This window comes from Theropithecus gelada, chromosome 11 (assembly GCF_003255815.1).
Source record: "Theropithecus gelada isolate Dixy chromosome 11, Tgel_1.0, whole genome shotgun sequence".
In the NCBI taxonomy this organism is placed as follows: Eukaryota; Metazoa; Chordata; class Mammalia; order Primates; family Cercopithecidae; genus Theropithecus; species Theropithecus gelada.
The window spans coordinates 81297476-81315617 of NC_037679.1; the positions used below are offsets into that span (position 1 = coordinate 81297476).

At 50.7% G+C, this 18142-nt stretch overlaps 1 protein-coding gene across 1 annotated transcript in view; it reads left to right on the forward strand.

Moving 5' to 3' along the window:
• Positions 1-18142, forward strand: part of MLXIP (MLX interacting protein) — a 68385-nt gene that overhangs the window by 34871 nt on the left and 15372 nt on the right. Inside the window, exons 2-7 of the mRNA XM_025401850.1 lie at positions 13241-13347; positions 13893-13978; positions 15134-15223; positions 15585-15626; positions 15940-16111; positions 16841-16930. Coding sequence (XP_025257635.1) covers positions 13241-13347; positions 13893-13978; positions 15134-15223; positions 15585-15626; positions 15940-16111; positions 16841-16930 — 587 coding nt within the window. The remainder of the gene's footprint in view (positions 1-13240; positions 13348-13892; positions 13979-15133; positions 15224-15584; positions 15627-15939; positions 16112-16840; positions 16931-18142) is intronic.

The following is an 18142-nucleotide window of genomic DNA, read 5'->3' on the forward strand; positions in this document are numbered from 1 at the left end:
ATGAAAATTAGTGTTTATCACAGCATTGTTTGTTTGAAAAAGCAGATCTGTTAATATAAATGTATGTCTATGGGGAAATGGTTAAGTAGATTATGATAAATATGTACAGTGAAATATTCTGACATAAAAATAAAATAATATAAAACTTTATTGGCATAAGATGTCTGTGACATATAAGTGAAAATTGCGTTATAAAACAAACCTGTTCCTACCTATTTAAGCATTATGTTATTCATATATATATGGATTTTTTGGTTTTTTTGTTTTGAGACAGGGTCTCACTCAGCCACGCAGGCTAGAGTACAATGGTGAGTTCACAGCTCACTGCAGCCCTGCAGCCTCCGCCTCCTGGACTCAGGTGCTCCTCCCACCTCAGCCTACCAAGTAGCTGGGACTACAGGCATGTACCACCACACCTGGCTAATTTTTGTATCTTTTGTAGACATATGGTTTCGCCATGCTGTCCAGGCTGGTCTCGCTCTCCTGGGTTCAAGCGATCCACCCGCATCAGCCTCCCAAAGTGCTAGGATTACAGATGTGAGCCACCACGTCCAGCCTATTTATATATTTTTATCTTTATATACATACATAATCAGATGAATATGTATTGCCAGGACTTAAGGGCCAACTACAGAGTTAGAACAGTCCATATAACTGCCTTCATTTCTTTTCTTTTCTTTTCTTTTTTTGTTTTTTTGAGACGGAGTCTTGCTCTGTTACCCAGGCTGGAGTGCAGTGGCCAGATCTCAGCTCACTGCAAGCTCCGCCTCCCGGGTTCACGCCATTCTCCTGCCTCAGACTCCTGAGGAGCTGGGGGTACAGGTGCCCGCCAGCACGCCCGGCTAATTTTTTTGTATTTTTAGTAGAGATGGGATTTCATCGTGTTAGCCAGGATGGTCTCGATCTCCTGACCTCGTGATCTGCCCACCTCAGCCTCCCAAAGTGCTGGGACTACAGGCGTGAGCTACCGCGCCCAGCTGACTGCCTTCATTTCTAACACCAATACAAATTGGGGAGTTCCCAAAACCACCCTCAGGTTCAATAATTCACTAGGAAAAACAGAACGCACTGAAAAGTATTATATTTGTGGTTGCAGTATATTTTAAGGAAAGGATTCAAATTAAAATCAGCCAAGAGTCAAGTTTTTACTGTACTTGATCCATTCTACCCCTGTGGTTGACCTTTAGTCTCCAGCCCCTCCCAGATGTCTGGTTAAGACCTTTAGTTATCCTTTCCTCTGGAGGTTGGAACTGATACCCTGTGCTCCAGGCCCCCGTTGTAAATCAGATTGGTAACTGTTCTGTGGCCAAAGCCCCCAGGCAAACAAAGACACTCCCATCAGACAGAACTAATTTCTAATTCCAAGGGCCTAGAATTCACCTCACAGCAGCCCAGGGCAAAGACTGGACCTCTCTTCGGGAAGGTTGCTTCTTTTTTTGGGGGGGGGTAGGGGACAGGGTCTCACTCTGTTGCCCAGTCTAGAGTGCAGTGTCAGGATCTCTGCTCACCTCAACCCCCACCTCCTGGGTTCAAGTGATTCTCCTGCTTCAGCCTCCTGAGTAGCTGGGATTACAGGCATGCACCACTACCACCCTGCTAATTTTTAAATTTTTAGTAGAGATAGGGTTTCATCATGTTGTCCAGGCTGGTCTTGAACTTCTGACCTCAAATGATCCACCTGCCTCGGCCTCCCAAAGTGCTGGAATTACAGTCGTGAGCCACTGCACCCAACCAGGAAGACTGCTTCTTTGCTACACAATGTTATCACCAAAATGTAACAGGTTATTTCTGGGTGGTGGAATTGAAGGTGACTTTGCTTTTATTCTTTGCACTTTTCCTTTTTGTTTGAATTTTCTTTCATTATGGACATGTATATTTTTAATCAATACAACTACAAAAGCTTAAAAGATAAAAGTGAAAACTAAATCTCTGAATGGGTGGGAGGGCAGACAGGGAAAGCAGTACAAGAAATTCTAAAGAAAAACCAGTAGCAGCCGGGCGCAGTAGCTCATGCCTATAATCCCAGCACTTTGGGAGGCCAAGGCAGGTGCATCACCTGAGATCAGGAGTTCAAGACCACCCTGACCAACATGGTGAAACCCTGTCTCTACTAAACATACAAACAATTAGCTGGGCGTGGTAGCGGGCACCTGTCATCCCAACTACTCAGGAGGCTCAGGCAGGAGAATTGCTTGAACCCGGGAGGCGGAGGTTGCAGTGAGTCAATATCACACCATTGCACTCCAGCCTGGGCAACAAGAGCTAAACTCCTTCTCAAATAAAAAAAAAAAAAAAAAAAAGAACAGTAGAGATGACTACACAAATATGTAACCTGCATTCAAAAGACATGCCATAGGCTGGGCGCGGTGGCTCATGCCTGTAATCCCAGCACTTTGGGAGGCCGAGGCGGGTGGATCACGAGGTCAGGAGATCAAGACCATCCTGGCTAACACGATGAAACCCTGTATCTACTAAAAATACAAAAAATTAGCCGGGTGCGGTGACCGGCGCCTGTAGTCCCAGCTACTCAGAAGGCTGAGGCGGGAGAATGGCGTAAAACCAGGAGGCAGAGCTTGCAGTGAGCCGAGATCGCGCCACTACACTCAGGCCTGGGCGACAGAGTGAGACTCCGTCTCAAAACAAACAAACAAACAAAAGACATGCCATAAAAACAAGTAAAAGACAATGAAAATCCTAGGGGAAGCATTTGCGGAAACATCACAAAGCATTAATACCACTAATGTTATAATATTGCAAATATAAAATAGCAAGGGAAACAATGGCTGACACCTGGGCACGGCGGCTCACACTTGTAATCCCAGCACTTTGGGAGGCTGAGGTGGGCGGATCACCTGAAGTCAGTTCACCACCAGCCTGTCCAACATGGTGAAACCCTGTCTCTACAAAAACTCAAAAATTAGCCAGGCATGATGGCAGTATCTGTAATCCCAGCTACTTGGGAGGCTGAGGCCAGAGAATCGCTTGAACCTGGGAGGCAGAGGTTGCAGTGAACCGAGATTGTGCTGCTGCACTCCAGCATGGGCAACAGAGCGAGACTCCATCTCAAAACACACACCCACAACGTTGACATTTCAACGACTGTAAATGACACGTAGTCTGTTTGCCAGTAATGTCCCAAAGCCAGTTTCTCGGTTTGGACATTGTGCTCCAGAGATATAAGAGCCACCACTGGGGAAAGCTGGGTAAAGGGTGCATGGAGCTCTGTGTTCCATTTGTGTGAGTTCCTGTGAGTCTATAATTATTTCAGAATAAGTTATTAGAAAAGGCAATGGGCTTGGGCGAACAGCTTAGAAAATAAGGGACACATGGCTAACACACAGGTTTTTAATTGTGAAATTTCATTAACAAATAATGCAAATTGAAGTGAAACACCAAGTTTGCCTCTTGCAAATCTGGTTTCATCTCCAGTCTAGAGGAGTGGGGAGCACCTTGGGGTCTGATTGGGGTTTACTCTCCTGGCGAGGAAACCTAGGACTCTGGCTTTTTTTTTTTTTTTTTGATACGGAGTCTCGCTCTGTCACCCAGGCTGGAGTGCAGTGGCCAGATCTCGGCTCACTGCGAGCTCCGCCTCCCGGGTTCACGCCATTCTCCTGCCTCAGCCTCCCGAGTAGCTGGGACTACAGGTGCCCGCCACCTCGCCCGGCTAGTATTTTTTTGTATTTTTTAGTAGAGATGGGGTTTCACCGTGTTAGCCAGGATGGTCTCGATCTCCTGACCTCGTGATCTGCCTGTCTCGGCCTCCCAAAGTGCTGGGATTACAGGCTTGAGCCACCGTGCCCGGCTGACTCTGGCTTTAAATGGTGCCCTGCCCAGGGGTCCCTGCCCCTGCCTGAAAGTCCACTTATGGCTTGAATCTGACAGGAAACTTAAGAACATGCCCAAGAATCTCCTAAAACTCAAGAGTGTGCCTCAGCATGCCCAGCATTGACCGTGTGCTGGGCCCAGGACCTCATATCTGCTATGGCCGATCCCGCTGTCCTGAGTGGTGGATGTGGTCACTGTTTTGCAGAGGGTAGACTGGGCTGGCCTGGGTGACAAGGCCAGAAATGGAGCCACTCTGCTTTCTTTGTTGATTAGAAGTGGTCTAGGCATGGTGGTGTCTGTCCTCTAGTGGAAGGCCTGGACACAGCCCATCCCAGGCAGGGTAAAGTCACCATTGCAGGCCGGCACATCTTGCCTAGTATCCACTCCCTCAATTGCCCTATTTTTGGATGGTCATGGAAATGATTACTCCCTGCTTTTCACACAAAAAAGACAAACATACACCCTCACAAACAAGCTGGCACGCATGTGGGCGGAACACCTGCAAGCACTCGAACGCTCGCACACTGGAGTGTGCACCAGCCTTCCCGCCACAGCCCTCGGAGCCTACTTCTCCAACAGGATGTTCTTTGAATATAAGAAAAAAGATGCCAAGGATGCCACGAGGAGGATGGAGCAGGACCTGAAACCCCTGGGCTTCCTCCATAGGAGGCTCTCTGCTCGGGTGGGCGGCCTGACCTGCACACTGCCCCTCCTGCCAGGCCACTGGCGGTGGCCCCTCCCGCGTCCTGGCTCCTCAGTGAACCTTTGTTCGTCTGTAGCCTGTTAGCTTTGGCTGCTGGCAGCCTGTGGGACCAGGCCCACATCCCAGGACCAGCCGATAGAGACTGCCCTTTTGAAGCAAGTGAATTGGACTCCTGGAAGAGTCATTCCTCTACTCCCCCATTGAAACCACCTAATAACTGTGATCCTCATATCTGGATCTGGTGCCCAGAGTTGACTCATTCACAAGTTTATATCTCTTTTTGTGATGAGTTGTCTTCCACAGTTAACTAGAAGCCCTGGAATGTCTTGGACCTTACCTGGTCTTTTTTCCTTGTTTACTTTGAAAAAGTAATACAGTAGTCCCCCTTATCTGAGGGGGTGTGTTCTAAGACCCCAGTGGATGCCTGAAAGCTCAGATCGTACCAAACCCTGTATACACTCTATTTTTTCACATGTTAGCTATATACTTGTGATAAAACTTAATTTATAAGTGAGGCACAGTAAGAGATTAACAACAATCATAATACAGAGCAGTTATGACAATCTCTTCACAAGTGCACGGAGAGAAAATCTCTTTTTACCATAGATCTTAGCAACCTCAGCCTATGAGTTTTTTTCTTAAGTCAAGAACTTTCTCCTTTTCACTTAGTGAAAGCACTTTAAGGCTTCTCTTGGGCATATCTGAATTGCCAGCCTCACTACTCTTACGCTTTGTGGCCATTATTAAGTAAAATAAGGGCTACCTGAACATAAGCACTGTGATACCACAACCATGGATCTGACCACTGAGATGGCTGCTAAGCGACTTAGCAGATGAGTGGCAACTACCGTGTGGATCTGCTGGACAAAGGGACAAGTCATGTCCCAGGCGGGACAGAGCGCACAGCATGAGATTTCATGCTATTCCAAACGGTGCATAGTTTAGGATTTATAGATTGTTTATTTCTGCAACTTTCCATGTAATATTTTCAGACAGCGGTTGATCATGGGTAAACCACAATACCACAGTAAAGGGAGGAATGCTGTACATTCCAGTGTTATATTTCAACAATACAAAACGGTGACCAGCGAACACTCCTTCTCACTGGACCCCTTGCTTCTCCAGCTCATCTCTGCAAAGGGAAATCGCTGTGGCACTCTTACCCTTTTCTTATGTATCCATCCTGGCTGTCTTTTATCCTCCCTCCTTTCCTATGTGTCTGTGTGGATATCTCTGAATATAAACGGTAGCCATACCGGACCGGGCGTGGTGGCTCACGCCTGTAATCCCAGCACTTTGGGAGGCCAAGGTGGGTGGATCATGTGAGGCCAGGAGTTCGAGACCACCCTGGCCGACATGGCAAAACCCCGTCTCTACTAAAAATACAAAAATTTACCAGGCGTGGTGCCACATGCCTGTAATCCCAGCTACTCGGGAGGCTGAGGCAGGAGAATTGCTTGAACCCGGGAGGCAGAGGTTGTAGTGAGCTGAGATCGCCACTGCACTCCAGCCTGGCAACAGAGCAAGACTCCATCTCAAAAAATAAATAGATAATAAAAATAAAAATAAAAAACAAATGGACCGGGCACGGTGGCTTACGCCTGTATTCCCAGCACTTTGGGAGGCCGAGGCGGGCAGATCACGAGGTCAGGAGATCAAGACCATCCTGGCTAACACGGTGAAACCCCATCTCTACTAAAACTACAAAAAATTAGCTGGGCACGGTGGCGGGCACCTGTAGTCCCAGCTACTTGGGAGGCTGAGGAAGGAGAATGGTGTGAACCAGGGAGGCGGAGCTCGCAATGAGCCAGGCTTGCACTCTAGCCTGGGTGACAGAGTGAGACTCCTTCTCAAACAAACAAACAAAAAAACAGAAAAAAGAAAAACAAATGGTAGCCATACCGTATGTCTTGCACCTTGGTTTTATTTTTGTTTTTGCACTTACTTAACAGTGCTTCTTGTAGGTCTTCCCTATATGTTACCACATAGAAATGTGTTATTTTAAAAATTACCCCATAGTGTTCCACTGTGTAGATATGCCAGTTTTGACTGGTCCCCTGTGATGAATATCTAGGTTATTTTCAACCTTTTGCTGCTGCAAACAGTGCTGCAGTTTAATGTCCTTCTCTTCATGTCTTTGTGCCCATGTGAAGTGAATCTGTCGAATCACTTCCTTGGAGGGGGCTTGTGGGCCACAGGGATGTGCAGTTACGATGTTGATGGGCAGTTGTCAGCTTGCCCTTCAAGAAGGCTCACAATTGTTTTTGCCCATCATTCTATCCCCAGCACCAGCTCAGTGATGAGAACTCTTCCCCACCAGAGCTCTACACTGATTGGGAAATAAAACGGAGGAGTCACTTTGTAGCAGCGCTATTTGCCATAGCCGAAAGGTGGATACAACCTGTGTCCTACTGATGATGGATAAACAGAATGTGGTCCATCTATGCATGGAATATGATTCTGCCTTGAAAGTAATGAAGTTCTGAGAGTATTTTTTTTCTTTCCCCCTCCCTCCCTCCCTTCTTTCCTTCCTCTCTCTTTTTCTCTTCCCTTCCTTCTTTCCTTCTCTTTCTTTTCTCTTTTCTTTTGAGACAGGGTCCTGCCCTGTCACCCAGGCTGGAGTGCAGTGGTACAATAGTGGCTCACTGCAGCCTTGACCTCCTGGGCTAGAGCGATCCTCCCATCTCAGCCTCCTGAGTAGCTAGGACCACAGGCACATGCCACCAAGCCCAGCTAATTTTCTAATTTTTTGTGGACGTGGGGGTCTCACTAAGTTACCCAGACCAGTCTCAAACTCCTGGGCTCAAGCAGTTCTCCTGCCTTGGCCCCTCAAAGTGCTAGGATTACAAGTGGGGAACTAGGTAATAGTGCTGGTTAGAAAACACTGTGAATGTTCTTAATGGCACTGAATCATCTACTTTAAAATGGTTAAAATGGTAAATTTTATATTTATTTTACTACAAGAAAAAGAGTCAGCAGATGTTGGCCAAAATATTAACTTTATTGTTGACCAAGCTGAGGATATGGCTTGTAAGAGAAGCCCGGACTGACCTTCCACCCCCATCCCCTCTTCAGGAGCAGGGGAAGGAGGGAACGACCCCAGCCCAGGTTGTCCTGCAGCCCTCACTGTACCTGTCCTGCAGTACTCACTGAGATGCCCCACTCTACCTGTCTGTCAGGGAGTAGGGAGGAAGCCAGGGGTGTTTTGCTAAGGGGTGTCCCTCTAAGAAGCACCAGGAATGGTGAGGAAATGTTGCCCCATGACAAACAAATATGGTTGAATGAACAAATGAATGGGCTCCACCACTGTTCTGAGACCCATAATGACAGCCCCAGAGCCCTCTGCATGCTTGGTTTTTTTGTTTGTTGTTTTTTTTTTTTGGGATGGAGTCTCGCTCTGTTGCCAGGCTGGAGTGCAGTGGCGCCATCTTGGCTCACTGCAACCTCCACCTCTCAGATTCAAGCGACTCCCCTGCCTCAGCCTCCCAAGTAGGTAGGCCTACAGGCACGCACCACCACACCCAGCTAATTTTTGTATTTTTAGTAGAGATGGAGTTTCACCATGTTGGCCAAGATGGTCTTGATCTCTTGACCTCATGAACCGCCTGCCTCAGCCTCCCAAAGTGCTGCGATTACAGGCGTGAGCCACTGCATCCAGCTTTTTTTTTTTTTTTTAATTGAGATAGAGTCTTGCTCTGTTGCCCAGGCTGGAGTGCATTGGCGAGGTCTCAGCCTCCTGAGTAGCGGGGATTACAGGCACGTGCCACCACGCCTGACTAATTTTGTATTTTTAGTAGAAACGGGGTTTCACCATGTTGGCCAGGCTGGTCTCAAACTCCTAACCCTCGTGATCTGCCCACCTCGGCCTCCCAAATTGCTGGGATTACAGGCGTGAGCCACCATGCCCGGCCTCTGCCTGCTTTCTTTTGGAGAGAATGGTCTAAGCAGGAGTCAGGAGTTCGTCCCAGCCGGAACCAACAGAATTAGGGACCCCTGACCTTGCCACGCCCTGCCTGCCCTCTCTGCCTGCCCCTGTTCTTACTTCCAGCTTGGTCTGTGCATGTCTTGCAATTTAATTTCCTTCCATTCCAAAGCAGTCTCTTGCCAGACCTCTGAGGAATTCATAGTTTGCTAGTTTCATCCAAGAAAAGTTTTGAGAGAGACCTTTGTTGTACTGTGAATTTCCTGTTTCACGTCAAGAACCTGCCTTCTAGGAAGGGCGGCCGTGGCAGGGTGGTGTAAAGATTGTTCTTCATGGAAAATTTAGCATTCATTTAATAACTGCATATTTAAAACACCTCCCACATGCCAGACCCTGTGCTGGCGACCCTAGTTGATGGCCTTCCCACAGAGGGGGAGGAGATGGCTAGCGAATGGGTGAGTGCAGTCGGCCTTCACTTTTCTGATGGGCAGATGGCAGGGGCAGGTTCGGGAGGTGGAGGCCGGAGGAGAATTTCGTGTCTTCGGGGAAGCCAGTGGTCTCACAGAAATAGTCAGGACATGTTTCTGGTCTGCTTTAAAGAAGGAATGGGGCATAATCCAAGTTAGACTAAGAGGCAGCCCAGTCACCTTTGTCTGGAAGATGTTGAGCTGGCAGCGTGAGTTAGGGGAGCAGAAGTTCCGGCAACCGCAGATGCTTTCAGTCTCACTGTCTCCCAGGCTGGAGTGCAGTGGTGCGATCTCAGCTCGCTGCAAACCCCGCCTCCCAGGTTCATGCCATTCTCCTGCCTCAGCCTCCTGAGTAGCTGGGACTACAGGCGCCCGCCACCACGCCTGGCTAATTTTTTGTATTTTTAGTAGAGACGGGGTTTCACCGTGTTAGCCAGGATGGTCTTGATCTCCTGACCTCGTGATTCACCCGCCTCGGCCTCCCAAAGTGCTGGGATTACAGGTGTGAGCCACTGCGCCCAGCCCTATTTTTTTTTTTTTTTTAAGAGACGAGATCTTGTTATATTGCCCAGGCTAGTCTGACTCAAGTGATCCTCCCGCCTCAGCCCTCCAAAGTGCCGTGAGCCACTGCGCCTAGCCCCTTGTGGGACTTTTAGAGCAGCTTTTCCTGAGTACCCTGTGAAGAAGAGCCCCCATGGATGTCTGCGTAGGAAACGTCCCCGCTCCCCTCCTTGAAGATTGACAGTGCATAGCCTAACAGCTCTGCCAGGCCCATCAGGAGAGAAATCTATACAAGCCTGCCCAGGGTTTCTGGACATGAGTCGTCGAGGGTGTCCCTTCCTTTGTAACACCTGAAGCATTCATTACCACCTTGCCACCTTCTGAGGCATCACAGAACTTCACGCGTTGCCTCCTCCGATCTTGACTTGAAATTGCCATGAGGGTGCGGGCGGTGGACCCTTTCTGGCAGTGGCTGGTTTAAGTTTGGATTTTGAGTTGGATGCCCTTCTTTGTGTTTGTTGAGCGCCACCTGTTGGCCATAGAGATATTACAGAAACTCGGAGTGGAGGGGTCATGCCAGTTGGGAGTTCTGATCTCCGTGTTGCTGCTGAAGTCTGACTGTGTTTGATGTAAACACCAAAGAAAAGGGAAACATTTCAGCTCACAGAGAGGAAGAAGAGGGGACCCTCATCTAAACTTTCTAGCCTGTAAGGCTAAATTTCCCTGCGTGTAGCCGCTTCCCTCATTGTATGTGATTAAAACCCTCTGCCCTCCAGGTTTGCTGCTATCCCCTGCCTTCAGATTCCCTTTTTTGGTTGGTTATTTTTGTTTGTTTGTTTGTTTTTTGAGACAGGGTCTTGCTCTTTCACTTAAGCTGGAGTGCAGTGGTGCCATCATGGCTCACTGCAACCTCAAACACCTGGGCTCAAGCGCTCCTCCTGCCTCAGTCTCCCCAGTAGCTGGGGCTACAGACGCACGCCACCATGCCCGGTTCACACATTGAGGGCTTTTCACTGCCTCGATCAGGCTGAGTTCTGCTCACTGGGGCCACCACAGGCCAGGCAGAAGGAACTGCGTGGGCTTTGTCTCCTCTCGGCTGAGCTGGCTTTCCTTATCCTCTAGGCCTCTGCTTAAGCACCACTTCCTACAGAAAGCCTCCCCTCACTGCTCTGGCCAGGTTGGTTATCCACCTTGTGCCAACAGCCATCTGCCCTTCAGGACGCTGAGCACGCAGGCATGACGTGTGGCCCACCAAAGACATGTTGCATGAGGAGAACCTCCCCGCCTCAGCTGTCCCCTGTCTTCAGTCCTCAGCTCTTCACAGCGCAGAGTGGGTGAGGCTTCTGCAGCTACGTGGATCCCACCCTCAGGGCTGGTCTGGCACTTGGAGCTGACTTCTGCCCAGGTCTCTGTTCCTTGTGTTGGCAGAGGGCACCGGTGTTACCTTTTCCACCTGTGGAGGAAGAGGAACCACATGGCAATGTGGCAAACATAAGAGAAAGAACTTCAGGGCGGGGGTTGTTAAAAACATCGTGCCCTTCGATATATGCACCTACTGTGTATCCACGAAAATCAAAACTAAATTTTTTAAAATTATGCCTTTTGCTGGGCACAATGGTGCATACTGTAATCCCAGCAATTTTGGAGGCTGAGGCAGGAGGATCACTTGAGGTCAGGAGTTCAAAACCAGCCTGGCCAACATGGTGAAACCCCGTCTCTCTTAAAAATACAAAAATTAGGCCAGGTGTGGTGGCTCATGCCTATAATCCCAGCACTTTGGGAGGCCGAGGCGGGTAGATCAGCTGAGGTTGGGAGTTCCAGACCAGCCTGACCAACATGATGAAATCCCGTCTCTACTAAAAATACAAAATTAGCTGGGTGTGGTGGCACATGCCTGTAATGCCGACTATTCGGGAGGCTGAGGCAGGAAAATCACTTGAACCCGGGAGGCAGAGGTTGCCGTGAGCCGAGATCGCGCCACTGCACTCCAGCCTGGGCAACAAGAGCAAAACTCTGTCTCAAAAAACAAACAAACAAAAAATTAGGCTGATGTGGTGGTGGGCACCTGTAGTCCAAGCTACTCGGTTGGCTGAGTCAGGCAAATCTCTTGATCCCGGGAGGCAGAGGTTGGAGTGAGTCAAGATCTCGCCACTGCACTCCAGCCTGGGCAACAGAGCGAGATTCTATCTCAAAAAAAAAAAAAAAAATTTATGCCTTTCAGTAATAACTTAACTCTAGATCATTGAGATGGTTATTAATATCTTTGTGTTTGCTTTAGGGTTTACCAGTTGTGTGTCTGTCTAAGCATGCATGTGTGTGTGTATTTTACTGTACACAAGAGTGCTTTCATTTAGTCCTTATTAACACACTCTGGAGGAGGGGATGTCATTCTGATTTTACCCAGGGCACTGCTGTGGTAGGTAGCAGGTACGCCATGACACAGCGGTGGCTGTCCAGTGCCGTAGCTGCCTGCTGTACTGCCAGTGAGGCCAGGCCATCAGCATGGAGGTGGGTTAGACGAGCCTTTGAACTGGGGAGAGAAGGAAGGAAGAAGGCGTGTGACTGCTCTGAGTCCCTAATCCGTTGCACAGAAGCTGCTGCTGTCTGCGTGTCTCTTGTGTGCTGAGAGGATGCACTGACATTTTTCTGGGGGTGTCATAACCTTCTGGCCTGTATTGCCCAAAGCCTGGGCTCCTTGGGGGTTTGGGTGGGGATAGGCACAAGGGTCCTGCCAGCGGCACAGCCAGGGCATCTGCCTTCCAGGGCAGGTTCCAGGTTCACGGAATGGTTGTTGCTCAGGCGCTTCCTGTGAAGGCTGCAACTATTGTTGGCAAATTTTGGCTTGCCACGTGGCCTTTCTGAGTAGGACTGGAGAAGGGGCAGGACTGTGGCCTGTGGTCAGATCAAACCTCCACAGCCCCACTGTGATATGGGCCAGAAATAGTGCCTTGCCCATCTCAAGCCATCTGAAAAAGAGAAACCCTATGCCGGCTGCCCAGAGATGGCTTGGAAAACTGAGCTGCCCAAGACGGCTGTGCCACCACGGAGGCTGGATTTACGAGTGCTCTTGACATATAGTGAAGAATTGTTAATTGAACCCCTACTATGTGCCAAGCCACCTAACAGTCTTCCCTAGAGCAGTTGCAGTGTCAACAGGGAAAGGCGCGTGTGTGCAGATACTGCTACATAAGAGCTCCTGTGAGACCGTCCCAGAGTGGAGGAGAGCAGAGGGACCCAGAAGGAATAGGCAGCAGGCTGGGAGAGGCCAGGCCGGCTCAGAGGAGATGGTGTCGGGGGCAGCATCTTGAAGGATTAGAAGGTGGCTGACTGGAGGGACATCATGAGTGAGGACCATGTCAGAGGCTCTGGGAGGCAGGAGGGGCCCTGCCCTGCAGGCACTCAGGCCAGTGGGATGCTCAGGTACTTGGATTGTGAATGCCTCGTGGGGGCTGGTGGCAAAGCAGGCGGGCCACGACCAGGTCACAGGAGCCTGGGTTTCACTCTGTGGTCAACAGATTTCTTTTAATTTTTAGTTATGGAAAATTTGTAGGATATGCCAAAGTAGGTGGAAGAATGTGGTGAACCCCACATGCTGCCGCCGCGCACACGAGTCGCTACCCCTGCGGCCAGTCCTGCCCTCCGCACCCTGACAGCATCCCCGCCATGAAGAAATCCCCCAGTGACCTGAATTCCATGAAGCCCGGTGTCTGGCTGGGGGTGGGTCAGTCAGGAGTTTGGTCCTGGAATGATTGGGTGGCACTTTGTAGTTTCACTTCAATTTCAGAGTAATCACTGAGTCTCCCTGTTTGCCTTGCCTTTCAGTGGGAAGTTGGTGTCTCCAAAGTGGAAGAATTTCAAGGGCCTGAAGCTACAGTGGAGAGACAAGATCCGGCTCAATAATGCCATCTGGCGGGCCTGGTACATGCAGTGTAAGTGCCGCCCAGCCTAGGCTCCGGTGGTGGTCAGAACTCCATGGCCTGGAGGCCTGGGCACCCAGGGGTTAGAGTCTGCTCCTGAGACCTGGTGTTTCTAACAGAAGTTCAGTCTGTGCAGACAGGAAGCCCAAGCCAAGTCCTAGGGTAGTAGACATTTACTGGCTATCAGGCCCAGCAGAGGGGTGGCATCTGAAGAGTCAGGGAGCAGGTCTAGGAAGACTCGGGCACGGGCCTTCTCTCTCCAGCCCGGGTGTCATGGACCTGGCAGCTTCTTCGGGAGATGAGTGTGCTGGGGCAGGCTTGTGTTGGGCTGACCTTTCTCTGAGTAGCCACACTGCCTTTCTGGCTGAGGCGTTATTGACAGATTCCTCCCCTTTCACCTGGATTCCTTTATTCCCCTGAAATCTCCTTTTCCTAGGGAAGGAGAAGGAAAGGGTACCGGGGAATATGGTCCGCCCTGGGGGAGGGGTGCGGCAGACAGGCTGGGGCTCCCTCAGGGGTCTGGATCATGGTATGACTCTCACCCTCTCTCTGCTCAGATCTGGAAAAGCGCAAGAATCCTGTGTGCCACTTTGTGACGCCCCTAGACGGCTCTGTGGACGTAGATGAGCACCGCCGGCCGGAGGTACTTGGCAGTGACCAAGGGTGGTTGAGAATGGAAACACACCAGCACCTTACCAGGAGCGGCTCACCGCGGGCTAGTCCTGCAGGAGAGGCTGCAGAGGGGAGTACAGGGGCCAGGCCTGGGAGCTGGTGGCCTCTGGCAACCCCAGGCTGCAGAGCCTCCCCCTTCTCAGAGGGATTGGCCCAGGGACTGAGGGGGTTAATATCTTTTCTGTTAATTTTTAAAGTGTGTGTCTATGTGTGATTATACATGCACAGGAAGTGTCTAGAAAGATATACAGACGTGTCTTTATTAAGAGACTTCAGGAACCTCTGGGGAGTAGGATTAGGGCTGCCAGATGAGGGGGAGATGTTTTCTTCACTGCATACTCTTCTGTGTTGCTTTAATTTTGTCTAGGCATGTCTCACTGTTAACGATAAAGGGGAATTTAGAAGGTAAGCTAATGAAAGGCAGTTTTGAGACAGTCAGGTATAATCTGGTATTAGACAGTATCAAGGGATATCATTTTGTTGGGTATGGCAATATTGTAATCAGTTCTTTTTAACAGAAAAGCATCTTCGCTGTCGCTGTCAGGGACACACACAGAGTGTTTGTAGGTGAGGTGATTTGGACCTTGAGATCAGAAAGTGAGGCAGCCCCAGGCACTGGGGCTCCTTACCTCTAGAGCTCGGAGGCTGTCATGCCAGGCATCCACGCTGGCATCACGTGAAGGTTGGATGAGAGGCTCCTGGAGGGCACATTCCACGTGAAACTTCCTGGAATTGGCTGTTCATTTTTGCCCTTTGAATGTGGCAGAGGCTGTGGGGAAGGAGCATTTATGGGGGGCTCGGGAGTTTCTGCAGCGTTCCCCTGCTGCTTCCTCTGCTGGAGTGTTCTGCTCTCACCCCATCCTCCTGGTCAGAGCCTCAGGACCGTGCCCCCAAGGCCTTTGGATGCCTTAGGTCTTGAGATGAAAGCGCATTGTTAGCTAGAGGGCCTGCTGTGGCACAGCAGAAGTGGGACGTACTTTCTGAGTGATGTGGTAGCCACCGTGGGGTTTCCAGCTGGATTGCCTAAGGCCTGATTGTAGTGCCGGATACTTCTCGGTACACCAGTTGAACTTTACTGATCAAGCAGAGCCCCCTCTTTTCACTCTGGCCTCTGTACCTGTCCTAGGCCATCACCACGGAAGGGAAGTACTGGAAGAGCCGCATCGAGATTGTGATCCGGGAGTATCACAAGTGGAGAACCTACTTCAAGAAAAGGGTATCTGGCTGGAGTGTTCAGGCAGCCTGCCTAGGGAGGGAGCCGGCAGAGTCCCTGGTTCAGAGCCCTGGCCGAGGCTGTAGGCTCCACAGCCGCCCCACCTGGATGTGGAGCATCAAGCAGTAAATCTGGGGCCCAGTGGGCCAGACTAGCCCAGGCGATGGCCTGCCTCAGTCAGGTCATCTTTGCTCTCAGTTTCTCCATCTGTGCATTGGGTGGGAGTCTCCTTTGTGCAGGCATCGGCCTGGGGATGGTGTGAGCAGGACCCCTGCCTGCCTCCCCAAGAGTTCTGTATATTCTAGAGCCCTTGGGCCCTCCTAGGGCCATTGGTGACCGCCGTGTCCTGTCCCTTTGCCCACAGCTACAGCAGCACAAGGATGAAGACCTCTCCAGCCTGGTCCAGGTGGGTGAGCCTGGGAGCTCTGAGGACCTCCACTTTGACACGAGACAGCAGGGACTTCGGTGGCCCACCGGGGAGCCGTGCAAAAGGTGGCAGGCCATGGGCCCTCCCTGGAGTCTCAGGAATGGCTCAAGAAGCAGTTCAGCTCTCCATTGGGTGGGCTGGAGGGAGCCACTCTCCGAATGCCTCCACCCTGCTGCCTCACTTCCACGGGGCAGCCCTGTGATGAATTTCCCCAGCTGACAGGTGTGGGAATTCTTCGTCCCACTGTCAGTTACTCTTTGATGCTTCCTCCCCCATGTTGGTGTTGTGTTAGGACGATGACATGCTATATTGGCACAAGCACGGGGATGGATGGAAGACCCCCGTCCCCATGGAGGAGGACCCCCTGCTGGACACAGACATGCTCATGTCGGAATTCAGCGACACCCTCTTCTCCACGCTTTCTTCACACCAGCCGGTGGCCTGGCCCAATCCCCGGGAAATAGGTAACCCAAACCAGGGCCTTGGGCTTTGAACAGCCAGCCGCTTCCTTCTCTGCCAGGCCTCCTCTGGGCCAGGGTTCCTTCAGGGCCATCTCTGAGCTGCTGCGCATCACGGTTGGGGGCAGGCAGTAAGGAAGGGAAGGATGGCTGGCCTCATTTGACATCCAGGCTGCACATACCGAGTGGGTGGGTCTGCAGAGTGGGCCTACTGGGCTGCTGCCATTCCCGTAGTGCCATGGTGGGAGGATAGCAGCAGGGTCTAGTCTGAGTCATTGGCACATTTTGGATGCTGTTCCCTTCACGGGGGACATGTGCCATGCCTAAGCCAAGGCAGCCGGGCCGTGACTCATACTAAAGAAAATCGGAAGCACTCCCGGGTGTGACCCCTCACCTTGGTGGCATTCAGTCTTCCAGTTAACCCCTCAGGGAAGAGCCCTAAGATTGAAAATTAGAACAGTGTTGGGGAAGGTCTCTGTTCTCTGTTGAGCTCTTCACAGCCTCCTGGGGTGTCCATTCCCTGATACTCAATTTTACCTTCCTGGCAAAAACACTTTCCTGCCTTCTGAGGGTTCGGAATGGCCACAAACCCACGAGAAGGTAGAAATCCCAGCCAGCTCCTTGGAAGACTCTAGAATGTGAGCAGGGCCAGGAAGGTCTGTTCCAGGCCTTTTTTATGTTCCTGCAACATTGTCTGAGAAGACAAAATGGTTCCTCTCTCTGTGATTCTTGCAGCACATCTGGGAAATGCAGACATGATCCAGCCGGGACTGATTCCTTTGCAGCCTAACCTGGACTTCATGGACACCTTCGAGCCTTTCCAGGGTGAGGACCAGAGGCAGACAGAGCATGGCTGCCTGCATCTCCCCTAGCCCAGCACAGAGCAGATCGCTGCCTTCCTTTAAGAGCAAGACTTGGTAGAATGGGCAAGGGGGCGAGCACAGAATTTTTTAAAAAACTAAACTGTTTTTTGTAGTAACTGCAAGGTCTGGGAAGTTTTTCTGGGACATTGTTCAGCAAGGAAATTGGTCCTGGGTTTAGCCGTGACCGTAAGCAGTTCTCCCTCGAAGCAGCAGAGGGCGCTGACGACACAGCCAGCTCCCTGCCAAGGCCCTGCAGTTAGATGGGTCCTTGAGCCCCTGCTGTTGTGAGAGCAGCAGAAACGCCAGGCCTGGGAGTGTTTCAGAGCCCAGGATAGTTGCCAACATGTGTGGTTCCAACCAGAGCCCCCTTTCTACAGAAAAAAAAGGTGTCTCTAAGGGTAATGCCTCTGGCCATGGCACCCCCCTGGGCCATGTGGGCTTTAGGGGTTTAGTCCTTGATTTGTTTGAGTCTTTTTTTTTTTTTTTTAGAGACAGGGTCTTGCGCTGTCACCCAAGCTAAAATGCAGTGGCTCAATCATGGTTCACTGCAGCCCTGAACTCCCGGGCTCAAGTGATCCACCCTCCTCAGCCTCCTGAGTACCTGGGACTACAGGCACACACAAACACACCCAGTTCATTTCTTCATTTTTTGTAAAGACGGGGTCTCCTATGTTGCCCAGGTGATCCTCCTGCCTCTGCTTCCCAAAGTGCTAGAATTACAGGTGTAAGCCATCACACCCAGCCTGTTTTAGTCTTTGTTATTTTGAGACAGAGCCTGGCTCTGTAGCCCAGGCTGGAGTACAGTGGCAAGAACACAGCTCACTGCACCCTCTAACTCCTGGGCTTAAGCGATCCTCCCGCCTCAGCCTCCCGTGTAGTTGGGACCACTGGTGGCACCAACCAGGCATGGTGGTTGGCACCATTTTTTTGTTTGTTTGTTTTTTGAGATGGGAGTCTCACTCTGTCGTCAGGCTGGAGTGCAGTGGTGCAATCTTGGCTCATTGCAACCTCTGCTTCCCAGGTTCAAGCCATTCTCCTGCCTCAACCTCCTGAGTAGCTGGGACTACAGGCATGTGCCACCACGCCGGGCTAATTTTTGTATTTTTAGTAGAGATGGGGTTTCACCATGTTGGCCAGGATGGTCTCGATCTCTTGACCTCAAGATCCGCCCACC